The 21,671-nt window shown below is 33.6% G+C and overlaps 2 protein-coding genes and 1 long non-coding RNA gene across 8 annotated transcripts; all 3 read left to right on the top strand.

Moving 5' to 3' along the window:
• The first annotated feature begins 1,997 nt into the window (after window positions 1–1,997).
• Window positions 1,998–4,629, top strand: LOC130729495 (polygalacturonase-like). Its single transcript, XM_057581265.1, has 4 exons — window positions 1,998–2,493; window positions 2,866–3,155; window positions 3,667–3,895; window positions 4,016–4,629. The coding sequence occupies exons 1-4, from the start codon at window positions 2,047–2,049 to the stop codon at window positions 4,232–4,234; spliced, it is 1,185 nt and encodes a 394-aa protein (XP_057437248.1). The 5' UTR covers window positions 1,998–2,046; the 3' UTR covers window positions 4,235–4,629.
• Window positions 4,630–8,632: 4,003 nt separating this feature from the next.
• On the top strand, window positions 8,633–11,259 carry LOC130729496 (ras-related protein RABA4d). The gene is made up of 2 exons (XM_057581266.1): window positions 8,633–9,092; window positions 10,501–11,259. The coding sequence occupies exons 1-2, from the start codon at window positions 8,866–8,868 to the stop codon at window positions 10,943–10,945; spliced, it is 672 nt and encodes a 223-aa protein (XP_057437249.1). The 5' UTR covers window positions 8,633–8,865; the 3' UTR covers window positions 10,946–11,259.
• Window positions 11,260–17,049: 5,790 nt separating this feature from the next.
• Window positions 17,050–21,325, top strand: LOC130729494 (uncharacterized). 6 transcript variants are annotated; one of them, XR_009016025.1, is made up of 9 exons: window positions 17,050–17,479; window positions 17,582–17,636; window positions 17,786–17,817; window positions 18,131–18,562; window positions 18,703–18,808; window positions 19,313–19,386; window positions 19,530–19,628; window positions 20,448–20,518; window positions 20,765–21,325. It is a non-coding gene; the product is annotated as an uncharacterized LOC130729494 (long non-coding RNA). The 6 variants fall into 6 exon arrangements; XR_009016024.1 differs by having other exon boundaries at window positions 17,051–17,452; XR_009016022.1 differs by lacking the exon at window positions 17,786–17,817 and having other exon boundaries at window positions 17,052–17,452; window positions 18,131–18,384; window positions 18,490–18,562.
• The last annotated feature ends 346 nt before the right edge of the window (window positions 21,326–21,671 follow it).

The raw sequence follows: 21,671 nt of genomic DNA, 5'->3' as shown, positions 1-21,671 counted from the left end.
CCTAATTATTTATTTAAGCTATTTTAAGTGCGTTTGTTTAGATTAAAAAATATTAATTTTTAACTATAATTTTTTTTAGAGATTTAGAGAAAAACATAAGTTGATTCGTGTTTGACTACTCTAATTAAAATCACTTTTTTTTCATCTCCTCTCATCTATCATCATAGATTTTCATTATAAGTTAAAGTAACTATTTCAAATAATCTGTTTTCAGTTTCAGCTGAAACAAACAAAAAAAGTGATTTTTTTTTTATTTTAAAAGTGATTTTTTGATTAAAAAGTGATTTTTCCAAAATAAGTTGAATCAAACGCACTCTAATTGGCTTGTTTATCATTGCTTACAAAAACTGATTTTACTTTTGAAAAAATAATTAATTTTATTTTAATTAAGTTGATTCGTGTTTGAATACTCTAATTAAAATCACTTTTTTTTATCTCCTCTCATCTATCATCATAGATTTTCATGATAAGTTAAAGTAACTCGTCCAAATAATCTGTTTTCAGCTTCAGCTAAAACAAACACAAAAAGTGATATTTTGATTAAAAAAGTGATTTTTTTTTATTTTAAAGTGATTTTTTGATTAAAAAGTTATTTTTTTCCAAAATAAGTTGAATCAAACGCACTCTAATTGGCTCATTTATAATTGCCTACAAAAAGTGATTTTACTTTTGAAAAAATAATTGATTTTATTTTAAGTGATTTTTTTGAAAAAGTAGATTTTCATTTAACTTTGTCTACAAATATAATAAGTGCTATCAATTTTGAAAGTGATTTTAAACTGTTTAAATACATAAAATTTCAAATATAAATTAGGGGTATTTTTGAACTTACAAAAATTTTAAAAGAGTGTTCCGTTCCGTTACCTTCCGTTCCACCCTTTTCCAGGGAACCAAAGTGTCCCGTTCCTGGAGCCTTTTGTCCCGTTCTGTTTCATCTTAAAAACATGACAAACACAGAATGGAACCCATGTGCCCCGTTCCGTTCTTTTCCTATATGTTTACCAAACGCTACCTTAGGGTTAATTCTAAAGGCACGACCGTGTTGACATTAATACAGTGTGGTCGATGCATGGTCATGGTTCTATAGTTAATTGACACAACTGTGTTGCTTCGTCAACATGTTGAATCCACGCTCTGGCGTCATTTTACCCCTTTTTTTCCCCATATTTTTCTACTTTTTGCTCCTTGCTCTTACTTACTTGAAAAAGTTGTTCTCAACGATTTAGCTATTAATGAAATGATCCACCTGTTCAGAATATATATATTGTGTTATACTCCTTAAACAAAGTACACGCAAGAATGCTGATTTAATCGTATTGTGTTATACTCAAAAGGGAAAAGAAAACACCACATTCTGAAATTCAACTGCACTATACATATATAGAGTGGCATATAATCAATGCAATACACAGTTCTTAATCTCGCGCAGTCAAGTCCTTGCATACGTTATCAATGCCTTCAGTTATACAACATTTTTTGGTACATCAGAAAAATCAATTACACCCTCCAGAGATTGATCCCTGAACCTCTCATCCCCAACTCATATGTGCATCAACTCTTAAATTATCCTAAATTCCTAATCCTAGATCAACCATAGATAACTGAACTAAATTTTAAATATCATTGGTCCACTTAAAATTAGGATTGATTTAACATAATTTTTTTTTGAAACCGTAACAATATTAAAAAATGTAATTGTGTATTTTTTGTGCCCACTCTATCGTTCTTGTTGTAAGTATAATCCCTTTTAGTTAATCAAAGTCGACATTCCCTCATCACATTACATATGGACGTCATGTCATGTTCATTTGGATTATTGATACAAAAGCAATTGCGAAGACATGCAGATACATTCATCGTTTTCACTTTGGTTCTAAGCTTTCATATACAACGTATAGTTGACTTGTATTATATGTAAGCAAGCGCTAAATTATCCAAACTATATATATACATGTAGCGTTCTCACGTTTCACGATACATATACACATTGTTTACTTTCGAAATTAGTTATTATTTTTGGAACATATATACCTAGAAGCCAGAATAATGACTTGTGTTAATGTTGGAACTATCATCTGGGTATTGTTATGCAACACCTTGCTAGGGTCTTCACTTGGAGCTCCAACCTCTAAATACATTAATGTTGTTAATTTTGGGGCAAAAGCAGGTGGAAAAATTGACTCCACTGAACCATTTATAAAGGCTTGGCAATCAGCATGTACTAGCCTTAGTCCTGCCATTGTTTATGTGCCAAAAGGGAGGTATTTGCTGAGAGCTGCAAATTTCCGAGGTCCATGCAAGAGGAATGTCACATTCCTCATTGATGGAACTCTTGTGGCTCCTGAAGATTACCGGGAAATTGGAAACTCGGGATCTTGGATTTTGTTCAATCATGTGGAGAATCTCACTATTTCTGGTGGGAACTTGGATGCTAAAGGTGCTGCCTTTTGGAATTGTAGGAGGTCCGGGAAGACCTGCCCGGTTGGAGCAAGGGTATGTTTGATTATATGAGTTTGCATTTCCACACTTTATGGGCAATTGGATCACATTAAAAACTGATCCGCCATAAAACACGTTTTTACCAATAACATTTAGTAAATGTTATTTATAATATAGTAATATACTCCTTATGTACTAAAATTAGTGAAGTCTATTTGACTTTTGAACCAAATTTTTCTTGGTGCACAACAAACAAAGTCATATGCATGAGGGAATTCTACTGTGGGTCATGTTAACAACTAGTCCGCTCGTGAACATGTTTTTACTACTAGCATTTAGTATATAAGATATTTTCAATGGTTAGAAGTTCTTTTAATTTGTGAATTAGATTTTTATTTGCCACTGAATACATGTGGATAATTGCAGACAATGACATTCAACTGGGTGAACAACCTGGTGGTTAGTGGCATTAAATCAATCAACAGCCAGCTAAGTCATCTTGTGATCAACACCTGCAACAATGTTCTTGTGAAAAATGTGAGGCTTATTGCACCAGACCAGAGCCCTAACACTGATGGCATTCATGTTGAACGCTCAACAGGGGTTACCATTAACGGTTGTACCATGAAAACTGGCGATGACTGCATATCCATTGGTGATGGCACCTACAATCTATTCATGTCCAACATAAAATGTGGCCCCGGCCATGGCGTAAGGTTAGCACCACATGACTAATCTTTTAAAGCTACGTTTATTTAACATGGAGAAATAAACACAAGTACTCCAAATACATATTTGGCTATGAGGTTTTTACATAAACAGTTACATATGTTTTTAGTACATAAAAAATGGAGTTGAGTTGAGTTTAGTACCAAATCCAATCGTTCATTTGGAAGTACCAAATCCAATTGCTCATATTTTACATGAATTAAAAACACTTAACCCAACAATTTTTCATAAAGTTGAAAACTGATTTTGAAACCAGAACACCAATAGAAGAGTTTGCTTATTTCAACTTTTCTACAGAAAAAAAAAATCACTTTTATTTAAAAAAAACCTGTACTGTGTTTAATTATTTATGTTATTGAAGAAATCAGAATAAGAAAAAAATAAAAAATAAAAACGTAAAAAGCTTTGAAATGGTCTTAAAATGGAGATCAATGTATTGTGTATCCCAAAGTAGAAAAATGACAGGTAACAATCTAAAAATGTTTGTCACACATACAGCATTGGAAGTTTGGGAAAAGAAATTGATGAAAAAGGTGTTAGAAATGTGACTCTAGTGAATTCCATTTTCTTTGGATCGGACAATGGGGTGAGGATAAAGGCTTGGGCTAGACCAAGCAACGGGTTCGTTAGTAACGTTCTCTTCCAAAACATCTCCATGAACAACGTTGAAAATCCCATCATCATTGATCAGAATTACTGCCCCAATAATCAAGGTTGTCCTCACCAGGTAATATAATCATAATGAACTAATCAATTATAATTAGATATTGACTATAACTATATTCTGCTCTTTATGATCTACATATTTTTTAAATAACAAATATATTTCATTATTAATGTTTAACAGACTTCAGGAATCAAGATTAGCCAAGTTACTTATAAGAACATAACTGGAAGTTCAGCAACAGCAGAGGCAGTAACATTTGATTGCAGCCCAAGTAATCCATGCCAAGGGATCACATTGGAGGATATAAACCTAACCTACAGCAAAAAAACTGTAACATCATCGTGTCACAACGTTGGGGGTACAAGTAGTGGAACATTGGTACCAGAAAGTTGTTTGTAAATGAATAGAGTAAATACATTTATTAATATCTTAACATAAGACACATTTAATTAATATAATTTTCATGTATTAAAGAGGACTATTACTCTATTAGGAAATTATTCAAAAGGAAATGTTTCAGCTCAATCTTGAAATACAGTTTACGGTTCCCATGGGCCATGAATTCAGTCTATCCCAGTAACCATGTAACATAAAACAGTAACATTTTAGAAAGACAGTTGTTATTCTGTTTTTTGCTGCAGAACGTAATTATAAAAAGTAATGAGGCAGAATGGCATAATAACCCCATAATAATATTCAGCTAGGCTATCTTAGGTTCATAGGATAACCATCTAGAACACCAATGGAGATCTTCCAGATAATTAATGTATAAGCATACAAGCAAGCCCTAGAATATACATAGTACATAGGTATCAATTACATACCAGTTCTTGCTGAAGCCTTCTCTGTAGGTCTATAGCCGTGTTTCTCTCCGCAGTCACCTTTGAAATAAGAGCCTTCGTCTGAAAGAATACATAACCAAAATGAGAAGCGTTTTTTGGTTAATAGATATACAAGAACAATCACATGCTCTTCCTAGAGGTAGAACAACAACTGCAGGCTATATCGTTACAGCAAATTTATTCCAGCATAAGTAGCAAGGTAAATAGAATGAAACAAATCAACCAACTTCCAAGTGTATCCAGGGTGCATTTATAAATGAAATGCTCAGAGGGACACTATCATAGAAATGCCTACAGGCTAATATCATATAAGTGTCTCTTGAATGACCAATACAAAAGAGAGCCCAGCAACCAGCCATATACATCAGAATAGTATACCCAGAAAACTGACAAATGAAAATATGTGAAAGAAGTTTCCAAGTTCCTCTATAACTAAAGTAGAATCATTGTGAAATTATCTTAGATGGGCAAACTTGTTATTAACCGTAACTAGCAGACTTCAAGCATACTTGGACCAAGAAAAAAGGGAAGGGAAGAAAATGGGAAAAGACCACAGGGAGAAAAAATGGAGAAATCACCGATTTGACAACGAGAAAAAAAGATAGAAAGGAACCAAAAATAAATCAGAGGCCCATTTCAAACTTTGGACTTAATATGTGACCAGACTTAGCATCACTTGATCTACTCCATGATGGATGTTTGAACTTAATATATGACAGGACATGGGGTCATTTTACCCACGTAATGGTCAATCTTCAGACTAGAAATGTAACAAACAAAGCATCATTTCTTTTATCAAACTGACCCCATCTAGAGGGAAAATCCTTTGGTAGTTGTTGGTGTAAAATTTTATGAATGTGGAATGTGTTAATCCAAAAGTGCAGGGACACATGTGCAACTCATTCTCCGTATCATCCCATCCACCCAGTTTCCCTGAGAGTTTTGAAGCCAAGAGAAAGATAGACACAGAAAAAGAGAGACCCTTCTTAATGGAATCTATTCTAAGCGACATTGATGCTAGTTCCTGGAATCAGGAACACGCATGCAACTCAGTCCCCCATATCATCCCATCCATCCACTTCTCCTGATAGTTGTGAGGTCAAGAGAAAGATAGAAACGGAAAAAGAGAGACCCTTCTCAATGGAATCTATTTTAAGCCACATTGATGCAAGTTCCTCCAAGGCATAACCTAATAAGGGATTAGCTGATAGAAAAAGGGGAGTTCTAGACTAAACATATATTAAATGTTTAGTCCTGTCTAACATGCTTATAAATGCTCCTTAAATTGACAAACAAAACACTAAAAGCTGAGTCACAGGAAGTCCAAATCTTACTGTGCATCAAAGAAAAGGGACAAAGAGACTTAAGTAAACAAAGTATACAACTCAGATTCAATAGCTTCTTTACCATTAAGAGTTAAGACTTCGACGAAAGCTTAAAAATTACAAGAAATGAAAGAATCTGTTCAAAAAGTAGAAGTTGTAAATGAGTTGATGATGTGGAGACTGAAGAGGGTAAACAATATAGGTGTGGCAAGTAAGCAGACTAAGTAGTAGGGGAAGGATGCCAACTAATCCTCCTAAAATCAAACACGAAACCCGTTCTCATGCAAGGGCTGCACAGGGGGGAATACACATGCTACGACATAAAGTTCCAAGGATGTGAGAGCGTTGTATTTATTGCTGATTTTCTTTCCTTGCATGTCCCTAGTTCTGTACTAAATCACCAATGCACAGTCACCCCCAGGCCCCTGTAAGGATCCTGTGGTTCTGCCTTCAATGCCTAGTAGTAATTTCTTTATGTAGCAGCCTCAATAATTAAAATGAGGAAAACAAAAGGATTCGACCCATAGTTTAGTTCCATTTTAATTTAAAAAGGGCTGAAAACTTGAGACTGTCAATTGAAGAGAATAATGATGGAAATAACTCTTCTTGTAACAAGAGCATTATTGCAAATTGCAATCAGTAATCATTTACGCAAGTCAATATACAATTCTTCATAATTATGAAACTCGAGTCATGCCCAAACACACAATAAAGGCATTTACGCATACATAGGTACAAGTTAAATAGATTCATCAAATGTGCCACTAAGCAATATACTAACAGAAACAAAATATTGAAGGCCAAAGAAATAGGTAAAACATGTTACCTCAGACGTATTATCCTGAGGCTCAGCCCGCTCATTGAAAGCTCCGAAAGCCTGCATTACATTTTTTATTTATCATTACAACAAATAAGAAGATAGGGAGGCAGAGAATCATGTTTGAAAATAAACACACCAATTCACTGATTACTCACAGCTGTAAATTCAGGAACACTTGAATCCTCACCGGATCCTTCTCGAACCGGAGACGGTGGTCGAGGAGGTGCAACATAAACAACCCTCAATTTGCACTCCTCAACAACATGTCCCGCCTCTCAATTGAACTACATCCAAGAGAAACATAGTTAGGCATGTGATAACTCATAACTGATAACTGACACATGCATAGTTAAGAAACGCTCTCTCTATTTGCTGAATACGTACCACAAAACCCACAAAAATTGAGGCCTAGAATGAAAATTGAAACGGAAAAGAGAGAGTGAAAATCAAACCTTAAAAGCCACATGATTATCGGTTTTGTTAGACAACTACAGAGAGCAAGCGATCTGCTTCCTCAATTCAACTATTTCACATACACGGAAGCAACTAAGCTAGAACTAGCACCAACATCTCTGGCAAGAATGGAGTGACATTCGCCAAAAGGGCTGTCAAAACTGTGTAAACCATAATGAAGCCCCAAACCAAGTTTGGTCAAGTAGTCTGCCAAGGAGTTGGAGGTCCTTGGTGTGTGTTGGAATACGATAGTTCCATGAGCTGATTGAAGATGAAAAATATCCATAATCACCTGCTCATAAAGATCATAGAGACGAAACCTTGCGTCCCGAGCGTCCTGTAAGCTCACAACCTCCATATAGTCTGTCTCGGTGATAGCTTGTGGGATATCCAAGCTCACCACGATCTCTAACGCTGTAAGTACTGCAATTAACTCTATGAGGAAAACATTCGCTGACGCCATGGTGCCTAGATTCCGGCTGAAACCTCTGATCCACGCACCTTCTACATCACGAATAGCCCCTCCACAACTAGACTCAAGGCCAGAATTGAGTGCCCCATCCACATTAACTTTGACCCAACCCACATCTGGTTTGAACCAAACGGTGTCCATGCAAATGGCGGGTGAGCAATAAAAACACCATGTTGCTGACCTTGAATATTGGTTAACGAAGTAGACACCGTAGAGGTTAGGGCTCGCTACTCCATGCCCAAAGACTTTAACAGGGACCAAATGCGCGCAGAGCTGAACGGAGTGTGGTTGAAGACCCAATCATTCTGCATCCTCCAAATTGCTGACAGCGCTGATGCGAAGAAACAAGGCCAATCAACACCGCTACTACCTCGGAATTGGCCTGTAATGTTTCCATTCAACCACCTCTCTCAGTTTGCATGAAAGAAGTTAGTTCAAGGTTTGATGCATGTGTGTGGTGTATATGAGAAATGATTTATCAGAAAATACTATCACTTAATATGATTTTCGACCATAAGGAGATAATTGTTTATTAGAATATATTGAGAAAAAAAAATTACAAAATCAGGTATCGAGAATTAATATGCTTATAAAAAATCAAGAATTTATATATATATATAAATTTGAATAAAAGAATTTATATATTAATAGATCTAAAGTTTTACATTTCATATTATGTTAAAAAAAAATTCATATGCAAATTTCAATACACTATTTTTTTTTTGACATAAAAACACAACACATTATTAATTTATCGTGTCTTTCAAAAAAGAAAATATCGTGTAGAAAAAATTTAATATTTTTTTTGAAACTAAATTTAATTAAAGATAAGAAGTGTTAGTAACCAACTTTTGCCTCTTTCATTCAATTTGTTTCTCCAACAATTTCATCACGTCTGAATTTCCCAGATCTTCCCATCTTTGTCTGTTGCCTTTTCTCCACATCCGAATATCTCAGATCTTCCCATCGTTCTGTCTTCAATATCAATTTTCTTGTGTTTTCTTGATCAATCAATGATTAGATGATCGATGATGAAAAGTGATGATCCGATTATATAGCGGCTAATTAAATTGGATGCATGCATGCAGTGGTTGAATTAATTAGAGATTGTGAGAAGAATGTCGAATTTGTATGGCGATTATAACCAGAAGATTGATTATGTATTCAAGGTGGTTCTGATTGGAGACTCCGCAGTTGGGAAAACTCAGCTCCTTGCTCGGTTTGCTAGGAACGAATTCAGCCTCGATTCCAAGGCCACCATAGGGGTTGAATTTCAGACCAAAACCATCATCGTTGATAATAAAACCATCAAGGCACAGATATGGGATACAGCTGGTCAAGAAAGGTATGTATGTATGTATTATAATTCAGCCATTTTGATTCATATTGGATCAAATTCGCAATCCTAAGGGCTGGAGATATGGGTTTGTAGGGTTATGGTTATTGATATGAAATGGGAATACATATTACTGCATAGTTAGTCAATGAGATTAATTAAAATTTTATCATACCCAAGTTAATATTGACAATGTTTGTTTTGTAACTTAATGCGGTAAGGGTTACTATTGAAATTAAAGCATTTAGCCAACTTTGGGTTGACACAACTAGCTACAGGTGTCGGGTTTAACTCTCACCTCCCCATAGGTCGAGGTTTCGAATCCCCCTGCCAAGTAGTCCGGATGTATTTTCTCTCTTTCTCTCGGTTCTACATCGTTGTGAAAAAAATTCAAAAATCGGCTTTGAGAGCCCTTGGCTTGGCGCGGCAAGTCCCTATTCTCTGTGCGTCGGTGTGGCTATCTTATCCTATTTATTTTTTCCTTCATTTGAAGGAATTTTTTCCGTCTGAATTTTCCACGGAAGCCGGCTCGAAATATTTGATCTTAGGTGCCTTTATCTTATTTATGGCTCTAATTTTTTAACCATCTATATGGAGATTAACCAGAAAGGGAAGTTCATCTGGTATCTTGCTAGCTTGATCCATAGCAAGTTACCTTCAGTGCCTAGATAGCCACCTTTGCAGGACCATGCAATCAATATTTGCATTAAGGATTTAGCCATTAAATTTGACCTTATAATATCTGTGCCTTCAGGGTTTTCTGAGAGAGTTTTTTTTTTCTTAAATTATATTGATGCCTTGTGATATAAGTAACCCCAGTGATATTGTCTACTTTTGATTTGGCTTGCTTATACAGTCTAGTTGGATTCTAGCTGGGGGGAAAAATTGTTTACGACCCAATTTCACCTACACTTCAGAAAGATAGATGAACATAAGAGAGAAGAGTGAGAAATATGACGAATAGGAAAATGGGTGGAAAATGGAAATGATATGAGGGAAAATGAGAATTAATGAAACGTTTACCAGCTTAATGGTTTCTGTCCCATTTCTACTTAATTAGAGCAGAGTTTGGAAGAAATTCCTCTAGGTTATAGTATAAACAAACACTTACGCATTTATTTGGTTAACTTGTACAAGCAGCTTGTGGCATAGTTATAAGCTCTTATGAACTTATAATTTTGATCAGTTTTCCTAATTAGCTTAGCTCTTTTAAGCATATTGTAATATGCTTCGCAGAATTAGCTTATAAATAACACTTATAAGAGAAGTGCTTATCTCAATTACTTATTGACATAAGCGCTTAATTAAGATGTATATACAAACACACCTTTAGTCCTTTTAGCATTGCACTAACCGACTTTGAAGCTTTTATTTGCAAATCTGGCCCGTGACGTTTGCTTTCTCTTCTCTCTTTCAGGTACAGGGCAGTTACTAGTGCATACTATCGAGGCGCCCTTGGGGCAATGTTAGTTTATGACATGACAAAGCGTCAATCGTTCGATCACATGGCGAGGTGGTTAGAAGAGCTAAGAGGTCACGCTGACAAGAACATTGTGATCATGCTAATTGGCAACAAGTGTGATCTGGGAAGTCTCAGAGCAGTGCCAACAGAAGATGCAGAGGAATTTGCTCAAAGAGAGAACTTGTTCTTTATGGAGACATCAGCACTTGAGTCTACTAATGTTGAAACGTGCTTTTTGACTATTCTTACTGAGATATACAGAATTAATGCCAAGAAAACACTAACTGTAGGTGATGACCCTGATGGGGGTTCAGGGCTTCTCAAGGGAAGTAGGATAATTGTTCCAAACCAAGAGATGGATGGTGGTGGAAAGAAGGGTGGGTGCTGTTTTTCCTCCTAGCTTTTGTAACCGTAACCAAATTCTCATTCCACAAGGTGAGGTCAGCTATATGGATGACAGAAAAGATATCGACAAGTTTTAAGTTGGCGGCCTAACACAGTCCTCCTCTTACCTTTTGTACTATTTCAGATTTTTTCTCACGGGAAGCATATTGCTCATTCAAGTTCTTCCTTTGTAGAATGGGTAATTACTTTTTTAGTGATGATCTCCTCAGCCATCACCCATATTTAGGCTGTGTATTTAAATTTGTTAATACCAATTGGCCCTTCTTCCACACGATGGTGATCAACAGAAGCTACAGATGTATTTATTGATGAGAAGTAGTTAAATTCTTAATGGTATACTTCTTTTTCTTTGCAATTCATTCAAATTTAATTAATTTGAGATGAAAATTATAAATGGAGGTCAACACTCACTTAAATTAGCTTTAAAAACACTTGAAGTCATTTCACACATTTCTGTTTTTGTTTCCTTTTTGTGTTTTTTTTAGATTTATGCTTATTTTTCATTTTCGTTATTTCAATAAAAGGAAAATTAAGAGATAAAATTGAAAATATAAACTAAACTAAACTAGATGAGAAATAAAATTAAAATAAAATTAAAATTAAATTAAAATTAAATTAAAATTAAGCCGGATACCAACATGAAGAAAAACCTGCACACTCCCCTAAAGAATGAATATCAAAATTGAGGCTAACACTATTAGAAAATAGTCTAGTAGCAACCGATCAAATCGGTCGCTAAATGAGCTAAATCGGTCGCTAAAGCTAGTAGCGACCGATATTCGTCTGTTACTATAACATTAGTCGCTAAATTTAGCGACCGAATTAGCAACCAATTTGTAGCGATGAATTTAGCGGTGGATTTAGAGACTGATTTTGGCGACGGTTTCAGCCATAATTTAGCGACAAACTTTGAAAGTTAGTGATGAGTTCAATGACGGATATCTATATGAAATTAACAATAATAACTGATTAGTTTTGCGATGGATTTTAACATCAATAACAATATGAATTTAACATCAAACTTGTAATAAGTAATAACCATAACCATCAAAATGTTTGAAAATAACAAAACACTCAATTTTAACATATTCACCTAAATTCATCATCGAATCATCACTTAAACTAGTATAGTAGTTACAAAATAGTCTATTACATTAAAAATAGTCTATTACATTAAACATAGAAACAAAATTTGGTAAAGTTTTAATAATTCATTAAGAACCACCAAGATCCTCTTTAGTCTCTGACTCCTCTGTCTTACTTCTCTTGATTTGTGGTTGACATTGGTGGTTGTTGAATATTTTCCATCATTTGTAATACCATTCTTTGAGTCTCCTCCAAATGTGTTCCATATATGAATAAGAAAGACATAAATTGAAATTAGTGATAAGTTTGTCAAAGAGTAAACATGATAAGTATACAAACCAGTGAAAATAGAAATAAGATTGTTCTTCATAATGATATGTTTTGGATCACAGGTTAATGCTCCTTTTAGTTTTAATTTTAAGCTTCTCTTTATTTTAAAACAGTTTTGTCTTGATATTGGGACTGAATCAGAAAATAAAAACTGAACTAAAAACTGGTTTTTGTTTTTAAAATTTTGGAAACTAAAAACTAAACACCATCTGAACGGGGCCTTAACTAAGAATCTTTAAAATATGAATATCAATATGTTTCTATCCTCTGTTGCTTTGCTTTGAGAGAGGAACAGTAAATAGCAAAGCTTTTATCCTATTGTTATTTGGTTGTTATCATGGTTTCATTTCTGTTAGTAATTGTTGGTAATATTAATAACAACACGCTCTAGTTTGGACCTTGTTAGACCTAAACCGAATTTTAATATGGCATTAAAGGCGGTTCGTGAATAGTGATGAATCATACATGAAAAGGAGAAGAGAAAATGGAGGGTTTACAAAACGAGAACAATCACTCATCTTAATTTTCACTAATTTGTGCGAGAACCAGCACAACACATCGATATTGTGGAAGAAGTATAAAATGAGGGTTTACAAAAAGCAACGAAGTCACAGTAGTAGAAAGAACCACATGAAGTTTTTTACAACTTTTTAATCTCAATTCTCAACCACTGATTTTAAACTAATGGTCAAAAATTACTCCTCTCACTCTCAGAATAAAAGAAACCACCCTCACTAGATATGAGCATATCTAGTGAGAGAAGATTCTTTTATGTGAGAGTGAGATGAACAATATCTGACCATTAAATTAAAATCAGTGGCTGAGATTAAAAAGTTGAAAAAACATCACCGGGTTGACTTGTGGTCGTCGTTGTGGCTCAAATTCACCAACTTAATTTTGTTATTTTGTTGTTTATGATCTTTTCAATGTTACGTGTTGAAAAAAATCATTTGAAAAAGCGAGACCATACCTTGAAAACTGTTCACAACAAGCCACTATGTAGCTTTGGGCTTTTAGCTTGGCAAATAGGTAAAGTTTCACCTTTTACAAACTACAGTCTCATTTCCATTTTTTTTAAAGAAACATCAAATACACACTAATAAACAAAAAGATAACATGATAAAGATAGAGAATGTAATAACCTAAAATTATATCTTATATATCTATATACATTAACATCAATTAAATGATCTTTTCTTACAATGTAATATGGTAGAAAATATCAAGGTGACTAATATGTTGATAGTGGTTTAGTGGGTGTGTAACTCCCCACGGTTTCCATGTGCATGGTTCGATCCTTAGTGGCTCCTTTTTCAACCCAATCTGACCCCATTTTTTGTTATTGGGTGTTTTTTCAAGGTGGTTAGCTACCTGGTTGGGTGCTTTGTTCTGCTGGTTTGTTTAATTGGTTTATGTTGCAGTTTTAACTGGTTTTGTGAGAATCAAGGAGTGGCAGGAAGGTCGGTGTTTGGCTCGGTTTTTTGGCAGGGGAGTTTAGGTGCGTGTTGTTTTGTTTTGGATCAACATTCTTGAAGGCCTTTGAGTCAAATTGGTTTGTTGGTTTGCTGGGCATTTTGGCTGCTGAAGATTGCGTGAAGTGGAAGATGTGCATTCAGGGGAAAAGCTATTTGGCTTTTGGCTTTTATTTGTGGTTTTTTGGGAGTTTAGTTTAGTGTCTCTGGTGGTATTTGTTGCTTTTGTTTGGTATTTTCAAAAGTTAACATGGTGATTGGCTTGTGCGTGGGATTGGTTTGGTATTTTGGAACATGTAGGCAGTGAATGGGTTATGCATATGAGGTTGATTTTTTGGCATGTCATGGGGTTATGGTGATGTTGTGAGTGCATGGTACCTCCTTTGCCTAGTGCAGAAGTGTTTTTGTTCAGTATCATGGTTTTTAGCCTGGTGATTTGGAAAATTGGTAGCTAGTCTAGGTTTGACAATCTTTAGAGTGTGTACTTTTTTTCCTTACTAGGGTTTTTCCCATTGGATTTTACCTAGTAAGGTTTTAATGAGGCGCATTTCTTTAGATTTTGGGCATTATAGGGGTAGTTTCTTGGTATACCTTCGTCTTGGATTGCCTTTCTACCTATTCTTCAGAGGGTTGTTCTCATGTACCTTTATTTTTTCTTTCAATAATATTTTCTCTTTTCAAAAAAAAAAATCAAGGTGAGGTTCTCATCTAGGGTTGACGTGAGTAATGAAAAATGAAATAAAAATTTCATATTTCATGTCCTTAGTGTTGAATCACATGATTTAATTATCATGAGAGTAGTCCATGATGAACGTGACAGATTCCTTATCCATATAATAGATTTTAAGTGCATCAAGTAAAGTCTTAACATCATGAACATCAAAATGTACGTGCATCAAGACTCCATAGGTAATGAAGAGATGAAGGTCATGAGGATTATTGAAAATGTTAGAGATTTAAAGGTTTACTTCTCTATAATGCATAATATGTTAGAGATTTAAATGTTTAGTTATGTGTCATTTTCTAAGCATGCGAGATTGTCATTGAAAATAACATAAAGTGAGTGGGTCAGGGTGAAATATTAAAGTGAGGGCATTATTACAACCCCATAAATCCCAAGTAGGGCCTTTTAGTAATTTTGAGTATATAAGGATCTGTTTGGTGGACAAGATAAGGACGGATATGATATGATAGTAATCATATCATGTTGTTATCTGGTGTTTGTTGCGTCAGCAGGATAGAATAACAATGATTCATTAATAGTAAAATAGACTATACTCACTTATAAACATTAATTTATTAATAGTAATAAACTAATTTTGTATTATCATCAATCATTAAAATCATTTATCTACTATATAATAATTTAAACACAAAGTACTTTGGAGAAATTAATATTTTTAATAATATTTATTTAATTTAGTTAACCATTATTTTTAATTCTTTATCACTTGTAACAACTAAGTTAAAAACAATTGATTGACTACATAATTTTAATTAAAATTGGCTCCCTTAATTAAAGAAAATAAGCTAATCAATAAAATTAATTTATTGATAGTTATTTTAAAACATATATATGCTCACTTACGAAAATGTAAAAAATTAAATTAATAGAATAATCACATTTTAAAATGACAATTTAAAGAATCAATATTTAAAAGTGTTTTTAATTCAAATGAAAATTTGATACATTTTTCTAATTATATATCATATTCTGTTATTATCTTGTGCACCCCAAACACAGAATATGATAAGAGTGCTCTTATCATATCCTGTCCTTATCAAACTCTCTATCTGGATAGAACTTATCCTAACATGATAGAATAACCGTTATATATTCGTTATCGGAACCCCAAATGAGTTTATTGCAATATATAATGATATTAATTAATAAATAAATATTATTTTTAATTAAAGTAAAAATAAACAAACAATTATAATATATATATATATATATATATATATATATAAAAATAAAGCTCACTTGAGCTATAAGTATTAAATGCATTAAAGAATGAAAGTTAAGCAAATTCCTATTCAACTTTCAACATATCCACTTATTATTAATTATTAATTAGTGATTGTTAAACTTTTCAATTTCTCTTATTTAAAATTAAATTTGAATATTATTTAAATTTTAATTATTAATTACTACATGAGGGAATTTTTAAGTAATAATAATAACTGAAATTGACTAACTTTACATTAATAAAAATATTAGATTTATTTCTGCTTCCTAAATTTGTTTATTTTTCTGCTTCCTAAAAAAATAGTATTAAATAGTTAGTAGTAATTTTTAATACTTCTTTTTTAATTGTAAAACTTTCTAATTTGTTATATATTAAAATTAAAATTAATTTTATAATAATTATTCATCATAAATTGAGGAATTTTAAAAAATAACAAATAAAACTTATTACTATTTTTACGCTGCCTACTAAAATGCAAAAGTTACTTTGAACATTTGTATTAAATAAATTAAATTAAAATATTAAAAATGAATAAATTTGTCTAAGTCATTAGCTATTCAACTTACTACTAAAATGTATAACTCAATTGAAATTTTGTTATAAATAGACCAAAAAACAGAAAAATAATTTGTATTATATACATTAAACTAAACTAAAAACTTATCAATAAAATTTTTAGATCAATTAGTTATTCAACTACGTACCAACTAATTTTCATGTTTCTTGTATAAGGTAGAATATATAGAACATGACAAAAGACTCCTGAAACATAACACTTTAGTTCTCTTAAAAGAGCGAAAAAAAATGAAACAAAACACTCTAATAAACAAAAACTACACTTTTATTTGAGGTAGGAAGGTTAATACGCGTTAATGTAATGATTTAATACAACCTTTTTTTTTAATTTATTTGTCATACTCATTTATTTTTTTAATTAAATATATTAAGCAGTAAAACCTTCCTACCTTTGCATTAAAATAAAGGAAGCAATATCAAATTTCTTTGTAATTAATATATCTATCTATAATCTATAATCTATCTATAATCTATAATTTATAATCTATAATCTATCTATCTATAATCTATAATCTATCTATCTATAATATATATAAAAACAGAGTTTATGCAGCCTTGAGGGCAAAAAATTCATTCAATAAGACATTACACATGATTGAATTTTGCTGCATGGTTATTTGTCATTGTGTTATTTTCTGAAAAGAGAATTAATCATGGCCATCCCTTAGGTTTGATCATAGTCGTTGACATACTGACTTTCACTCTTCCATAACATCTGAAACATCTCCTTCTCACCTTCTCCCTTTTCACTCTCTCTGTAGTTATGAGCATTGATCATACCACACCTTTCTTCTTATGCCTTCTGGATTCTGCGTTATGCGTTTTGATTGAAGAACTTAAATCAACATCAGGAATTGGAAAATTTGAGAGATAACCATCACGACGATTGCTGAAACCATCGTTGCTTCTCTGAACCGAAAGCCTTTTTTCTAATTTAGGGACCTATCTTCTCTTATTCATCAGATCAATACTGCCCGAAATCTCACCGGTAGTTGAATTGTAATTTTTTCCTTGGACGGCTGCTGGGTCCTGGTCGATGGAGGTTCGGTGGCAAAGAAGCCATCAGAGGTGCGTAAAAGTCTCTTCCATTTCATGGTACTTATGGTGTTGGATGTCTTTGCTGTTTTACTTCCTTCGAGACCTCTATATTTTCTCATTTCCGAAATTTTGTGTGTGATTGGTTTGAATATGTTTCAGGGCCTGTGAAGGTGATGGTGATTTCTCTCTGGCCGCTAAAATAGCTTATCTGAAGGTATTGTATTTTTCCTATTTGAATCAACAGAGTACGAAGCTACCCTTAATATGTTGTATGGCCAATTTACTAATGCATTTTACTATATGAAATTTCAACTTATGGCATCATTTCATATGTTTTGTGTGCACTTCTTTTTGTTAAACAAGGATTTCTAGCCGCACTGGATCTTCTCCTTTCGGTGAGCATATGCAACACTTCAATTGTTTCTTCTTATGGTTTTGTTTCTACTTTTTTCCTTCTTTGGTTTTGTTTTACTGTTTCACCACCATTGATTGCCTATTTTGCGAACTGGAGTTTGGTAACCATTCTTTGTTTATATTGATTTTCTGCCTGAAGAGTCCCAGACATTGTATCATGCTATCTTCTTTTGGTTTTTTGTTAGTTAGTTAAATCCTGTAGTCTCTTTGGTATTGGATTGCATATCTAATTGTTGCAATTGTAACTTTAGGATTTTAGACACCAATTAAAATGATGACTGTTTTATGATTTAGGATAAGGCCTTTGTTTAGGCAGCAATTGGGATGGCAGTGGTGCAATGTAAGGTGCCTTCTTCTTTTACTCTTTCAGCCAGTCCTTTGATCCTGCTGGGCACCAATTTCAGGAATTAGGGTTCACAAAAAGTAAGCAATGAAAAAAGGGCAGACGATGGAATGCAGAGCAACAGCGTATCCGACAAGTCGTGCGCTGCCTCCTCTGACTATTACCATTGATGGAAACGCATCGGATCCAAACTTTACTTCTCCAGGTTCTCCTATTAATAACCACTTCTTGAAATCACCATTTGATTCCCCTGTTTATTCTTACTTGCAATTTTCCTGTTTTTGGTATTTCATGGTTTTGGTGAGTTCAGAGACTCCCCTTTCCTGCTTTGGTCTCCTAGGTTTTTCCTTCGCAATTGGATGTTGTTTGTTTAAATTTTGGCTGTAAGTCCTCTTTTCTTATGTATGGTGTTTCATTTTTATAATCTGGAACATTCTATGATGATTTATAAATATTTTATCCAACCTTTTCAATTTGATTAGCCTAGCTGCTAACCAATCATGTATGCTGATTTTGAATGCAGGTTCATTTTTTAAAACCACTTCTTCTATAGGTTCGTTTTCGGGCGGCAGTGATCTTCACAATCCCCTTCTTCAACACCGTTAAGAACTAAGAACCAAGCGATTTCTGTTATGACTTATTCCCTTTTTTTAGTTTTGTCCTGGATTGGTTGTCTTTTTGCTTAGGCTATATATTATGTTTTTTTTACTGTGTGACATTTCAAGTGTTGATCCCTTTTTTTTTACATGATTAGTGTGCCTTTTCTATTGATTTTTAAGTGATTGATTGTAATTGGCTGCATATGGAAGAAGGAAGATTTGTGTGCTGCAAACCTGCCTCAGTCTTGCATTAAACAAAGTTAGAACAACCCATTAGTGTGGACTCTTTTATTTTCATGGAAGGATGCATGAAGGGTCGTTTATGTTTATTTTGTTTGCTTGATTCTTCTTCATGGAACATCCGAATGCACACACATGTAGGACAAATTTATTGCATATTGGGTTTCAGATGTTGACATAGAGTGAAATTGAAGATGCATTTTGAAATCTGGAAATTGTGTCTACACATCCTTGGCTTTTTTTCTCCCTTTGAACCCATTTTTATCTGACCATGTCATGTTTTTTTCATTGTAGATTACATAGGTGAACTTCATCTTCCTCCTCTTCATATCGAGCAAAAGGATTCAGTCACGATGTTCTTTCATCCGGTAAGAAATAGTTCTTCTCCTCTCTTTTCCTTATTTTCATTTGGCCACTTTTCCCTTTCAAGTTTCAATCCATTTTCTTCTAATTTTTTCATCGTTTCGATCTTGGAATTAATTCAGTGTTTTGCCATTTCGAAATCTCTTAGTCTCCACACTTGGTTAGAATCTGAATGAATGATGGATGAGCTCCATTTTTCCACCAGTTTCCAGACCCGATGAGTAAATTCTACCTTTTGTTTTGCAGTGTATGTTTTCTTCTCTCTATTGTTCTTTATTTTGGTATATTTTTTGGGTTGGTTGTCATTTTGATTTTGGATTTTTTAGAAGGCTTTTTTTTAATATGGAATTGATACTACTATAAACATGGTTTTTTTTGGTCCTGAATGCACTCTTTGTGCTTTTGGTTGTCCTTTAGTGCTTCTATTAGCTATTTTTCAATCAAAGCATAATAAATGAGAGGTTTAATGCTATAGAAACCGTTTTAGGAAAAATGGTAATATCTGCTTACTTATATTTTATTTTTTAGAAACTGAAAAATTAATGGGTATGGGATTGTTTTTAAACACTACAGTGGTTAGTTATTACGAAATCATAACATTCTCTCTTTAGTCTTCAGTTTAAGAATGGGTATGGAATTTGAGTAAATATGATGAATTAATTGAAGGTTAATGATTGAAGGTAAATTTAATTTGGTAAATAGTGGTTTTTTTTTGTTTTGAAGGAAGAAAATATATCTGATCAACTTGGTGGGAAAGAAAGCATATGGTTTTGAGCTCTTTTTTGTTTTTTTGTTTGATGTAGTTGAAAAAAAACCTGTGAATGCAGGAAGCAGTCTGCATTAGTAGCAGAAAATAACAGTGATATCATTAACTTCTTTTTTCTTTTATGATGGCTTGGTGTTAGATGTAGAAAAAAATTGTGTATGCAGCAAGCAGTCAGCATCTATCACTGATATCAATATTATACTCAGCCCACTATCCCCACGCATTACCCTCATCATGATTTTTAATTTCTTTCCTTTCCTCTCGAGGGATACAGTGTTTGATTTGATGATCCATGCTCAGTTTCTTTCAGGTCACTATTTCCTTGGGATCACCTGTTGTGGCGATTTGAAAAGTGATGCAAATTAAATGGTGTAGGTTTGGTTGTTGGATTTGTTTGGCATAGGTGTTTTCCAATTTAAATATTAGAAATTTTATAATAGTTTTGGTAATTAAATTCTTTCTACTTTGCCACCGTAGGAATTGGGCATAAAGTTGTGTTATTAAGTTGATTGGACTTTTTGGTGGTGGTAGTGGTGTTATTCCAATGTACTAATATGAGAATGTTGCTATTTTTTAGAAGACAAAAAAATTGATTTTGGTGTTTTAATGTGTTTCAGTACCAAGGGAGCCAATGTGAGGTGTCGTTTCAGCAAATCAACAAACCTTATGAGTTATGACATGATATCCTCCTTCCTCATTCCTGGCGTGCTCCTCTTATTTGCATCCAAAATAAGAAGGCAGCTTGACTATATGCAAGGAAGTTTACCTTCATACTGAAAAGAAGGCAGCTTCAGTTACACCTTGGCCTACCACATAATCTAAGAGGAAGAAAAATTATGTACGCATCGGATGTGATGCATCGGATGTGATGCTGCCTTAGCATCTAGAATATCTTCGGATGATGGGCACTTTAAACAAATCAAGTCACCAAATAATCAATTTGATCATATCCTAAACCCTTTTCACTATTTGTTTTTTTCTAAAATTTGATCATATCCTACCCCGAATGATAGCTCAAGTGCTAAGAGCTGGGGAACATATGGGTTAGGAGGGGAAGGTCCAGGGTTCAATCCCTGGCGGGTGCAATTTAAATGCCGATGTACAAAAAAAAAGACATGATCATTGCTAGCTATTTAAGTTTGTGTTCATTTAATAAAAGAGTTTGTGTTCACTGTTTAGTGCAGAAGATCATACATGCGGACCCATTCTTATGATTTTATTTTATTTTGGATCTTTTATTCATGATTAAAGCACCGTTTGGAAGAGCTTATTTGAGCTTATATGATAACATAAGTTCTTATGACAGTGTTTGAGAGAGCTTATGCAAACAACTTATGGCCTACCATAAGCTGTTTTGAGCTTATTTTCATAAGCTACTCAGGATAGCTTATGCTTATATATAGCTTATTTTCAATTTATTTCAATAACTTAATTAAAATAGCTTATGACCATAAGCGCTTAATTAAGTTGTTTTTCAAAAAACAATGCTTAAATAAAGGAGTAACAACTCTTCCATTAAAATGT

This window comes from Lotus japonicus, chromosome 1 (genome assembly GCF_012489685.1).
Source record: "Lotus japonicus ecotype B-129 chromosome 1, LjGifu_v1.2".
Lineage (NCBI taxonomy): Eukaryota > Viridiplantae > Streptophyta > Magnoliopsida > Fabales > Fabaceae > Lotus > Lotus japonicus.
This window is presented reverse-complemented; position numbering and strand designations above follow the sequence as displayed.

Coding starts and splice junctions, on each gene's coding strand:
- LOC130729495 (XM_057581265.1), top strand. CDS start 2,047: ATGACTTGTGTTAATGTTGGAACTATCATCTGGGTATTGTTATGCAAC. Junction 2,494..2,865: donor CCTGCCCGGTTGGAGCAAGG/GTATGTTTGATT, acceptor GGATAATTGCAG/ACAATGACATTCAACTGGGT. Junction 3,156..3,666: donor GGCCCCGGCCATGGCGTAAG/GTTAGCACCACA, acceptor TCACACATACAG/CATTGGAAGTTTGGGAAAAG.
- LOC130729496 (XM_057581266.1), top strand. CDS start 8,866: ATGTCGAATTTGTATGGCGATTATAACCAGAAGATTGATTATGTATTC. Junction 9,093..10,500: donor GATACAGCTGGTCAAGAAAG/GTATGTATGTAT, acceptor TCTCTCTTTCAG/GTACAGGGCAGTTACTAGTG.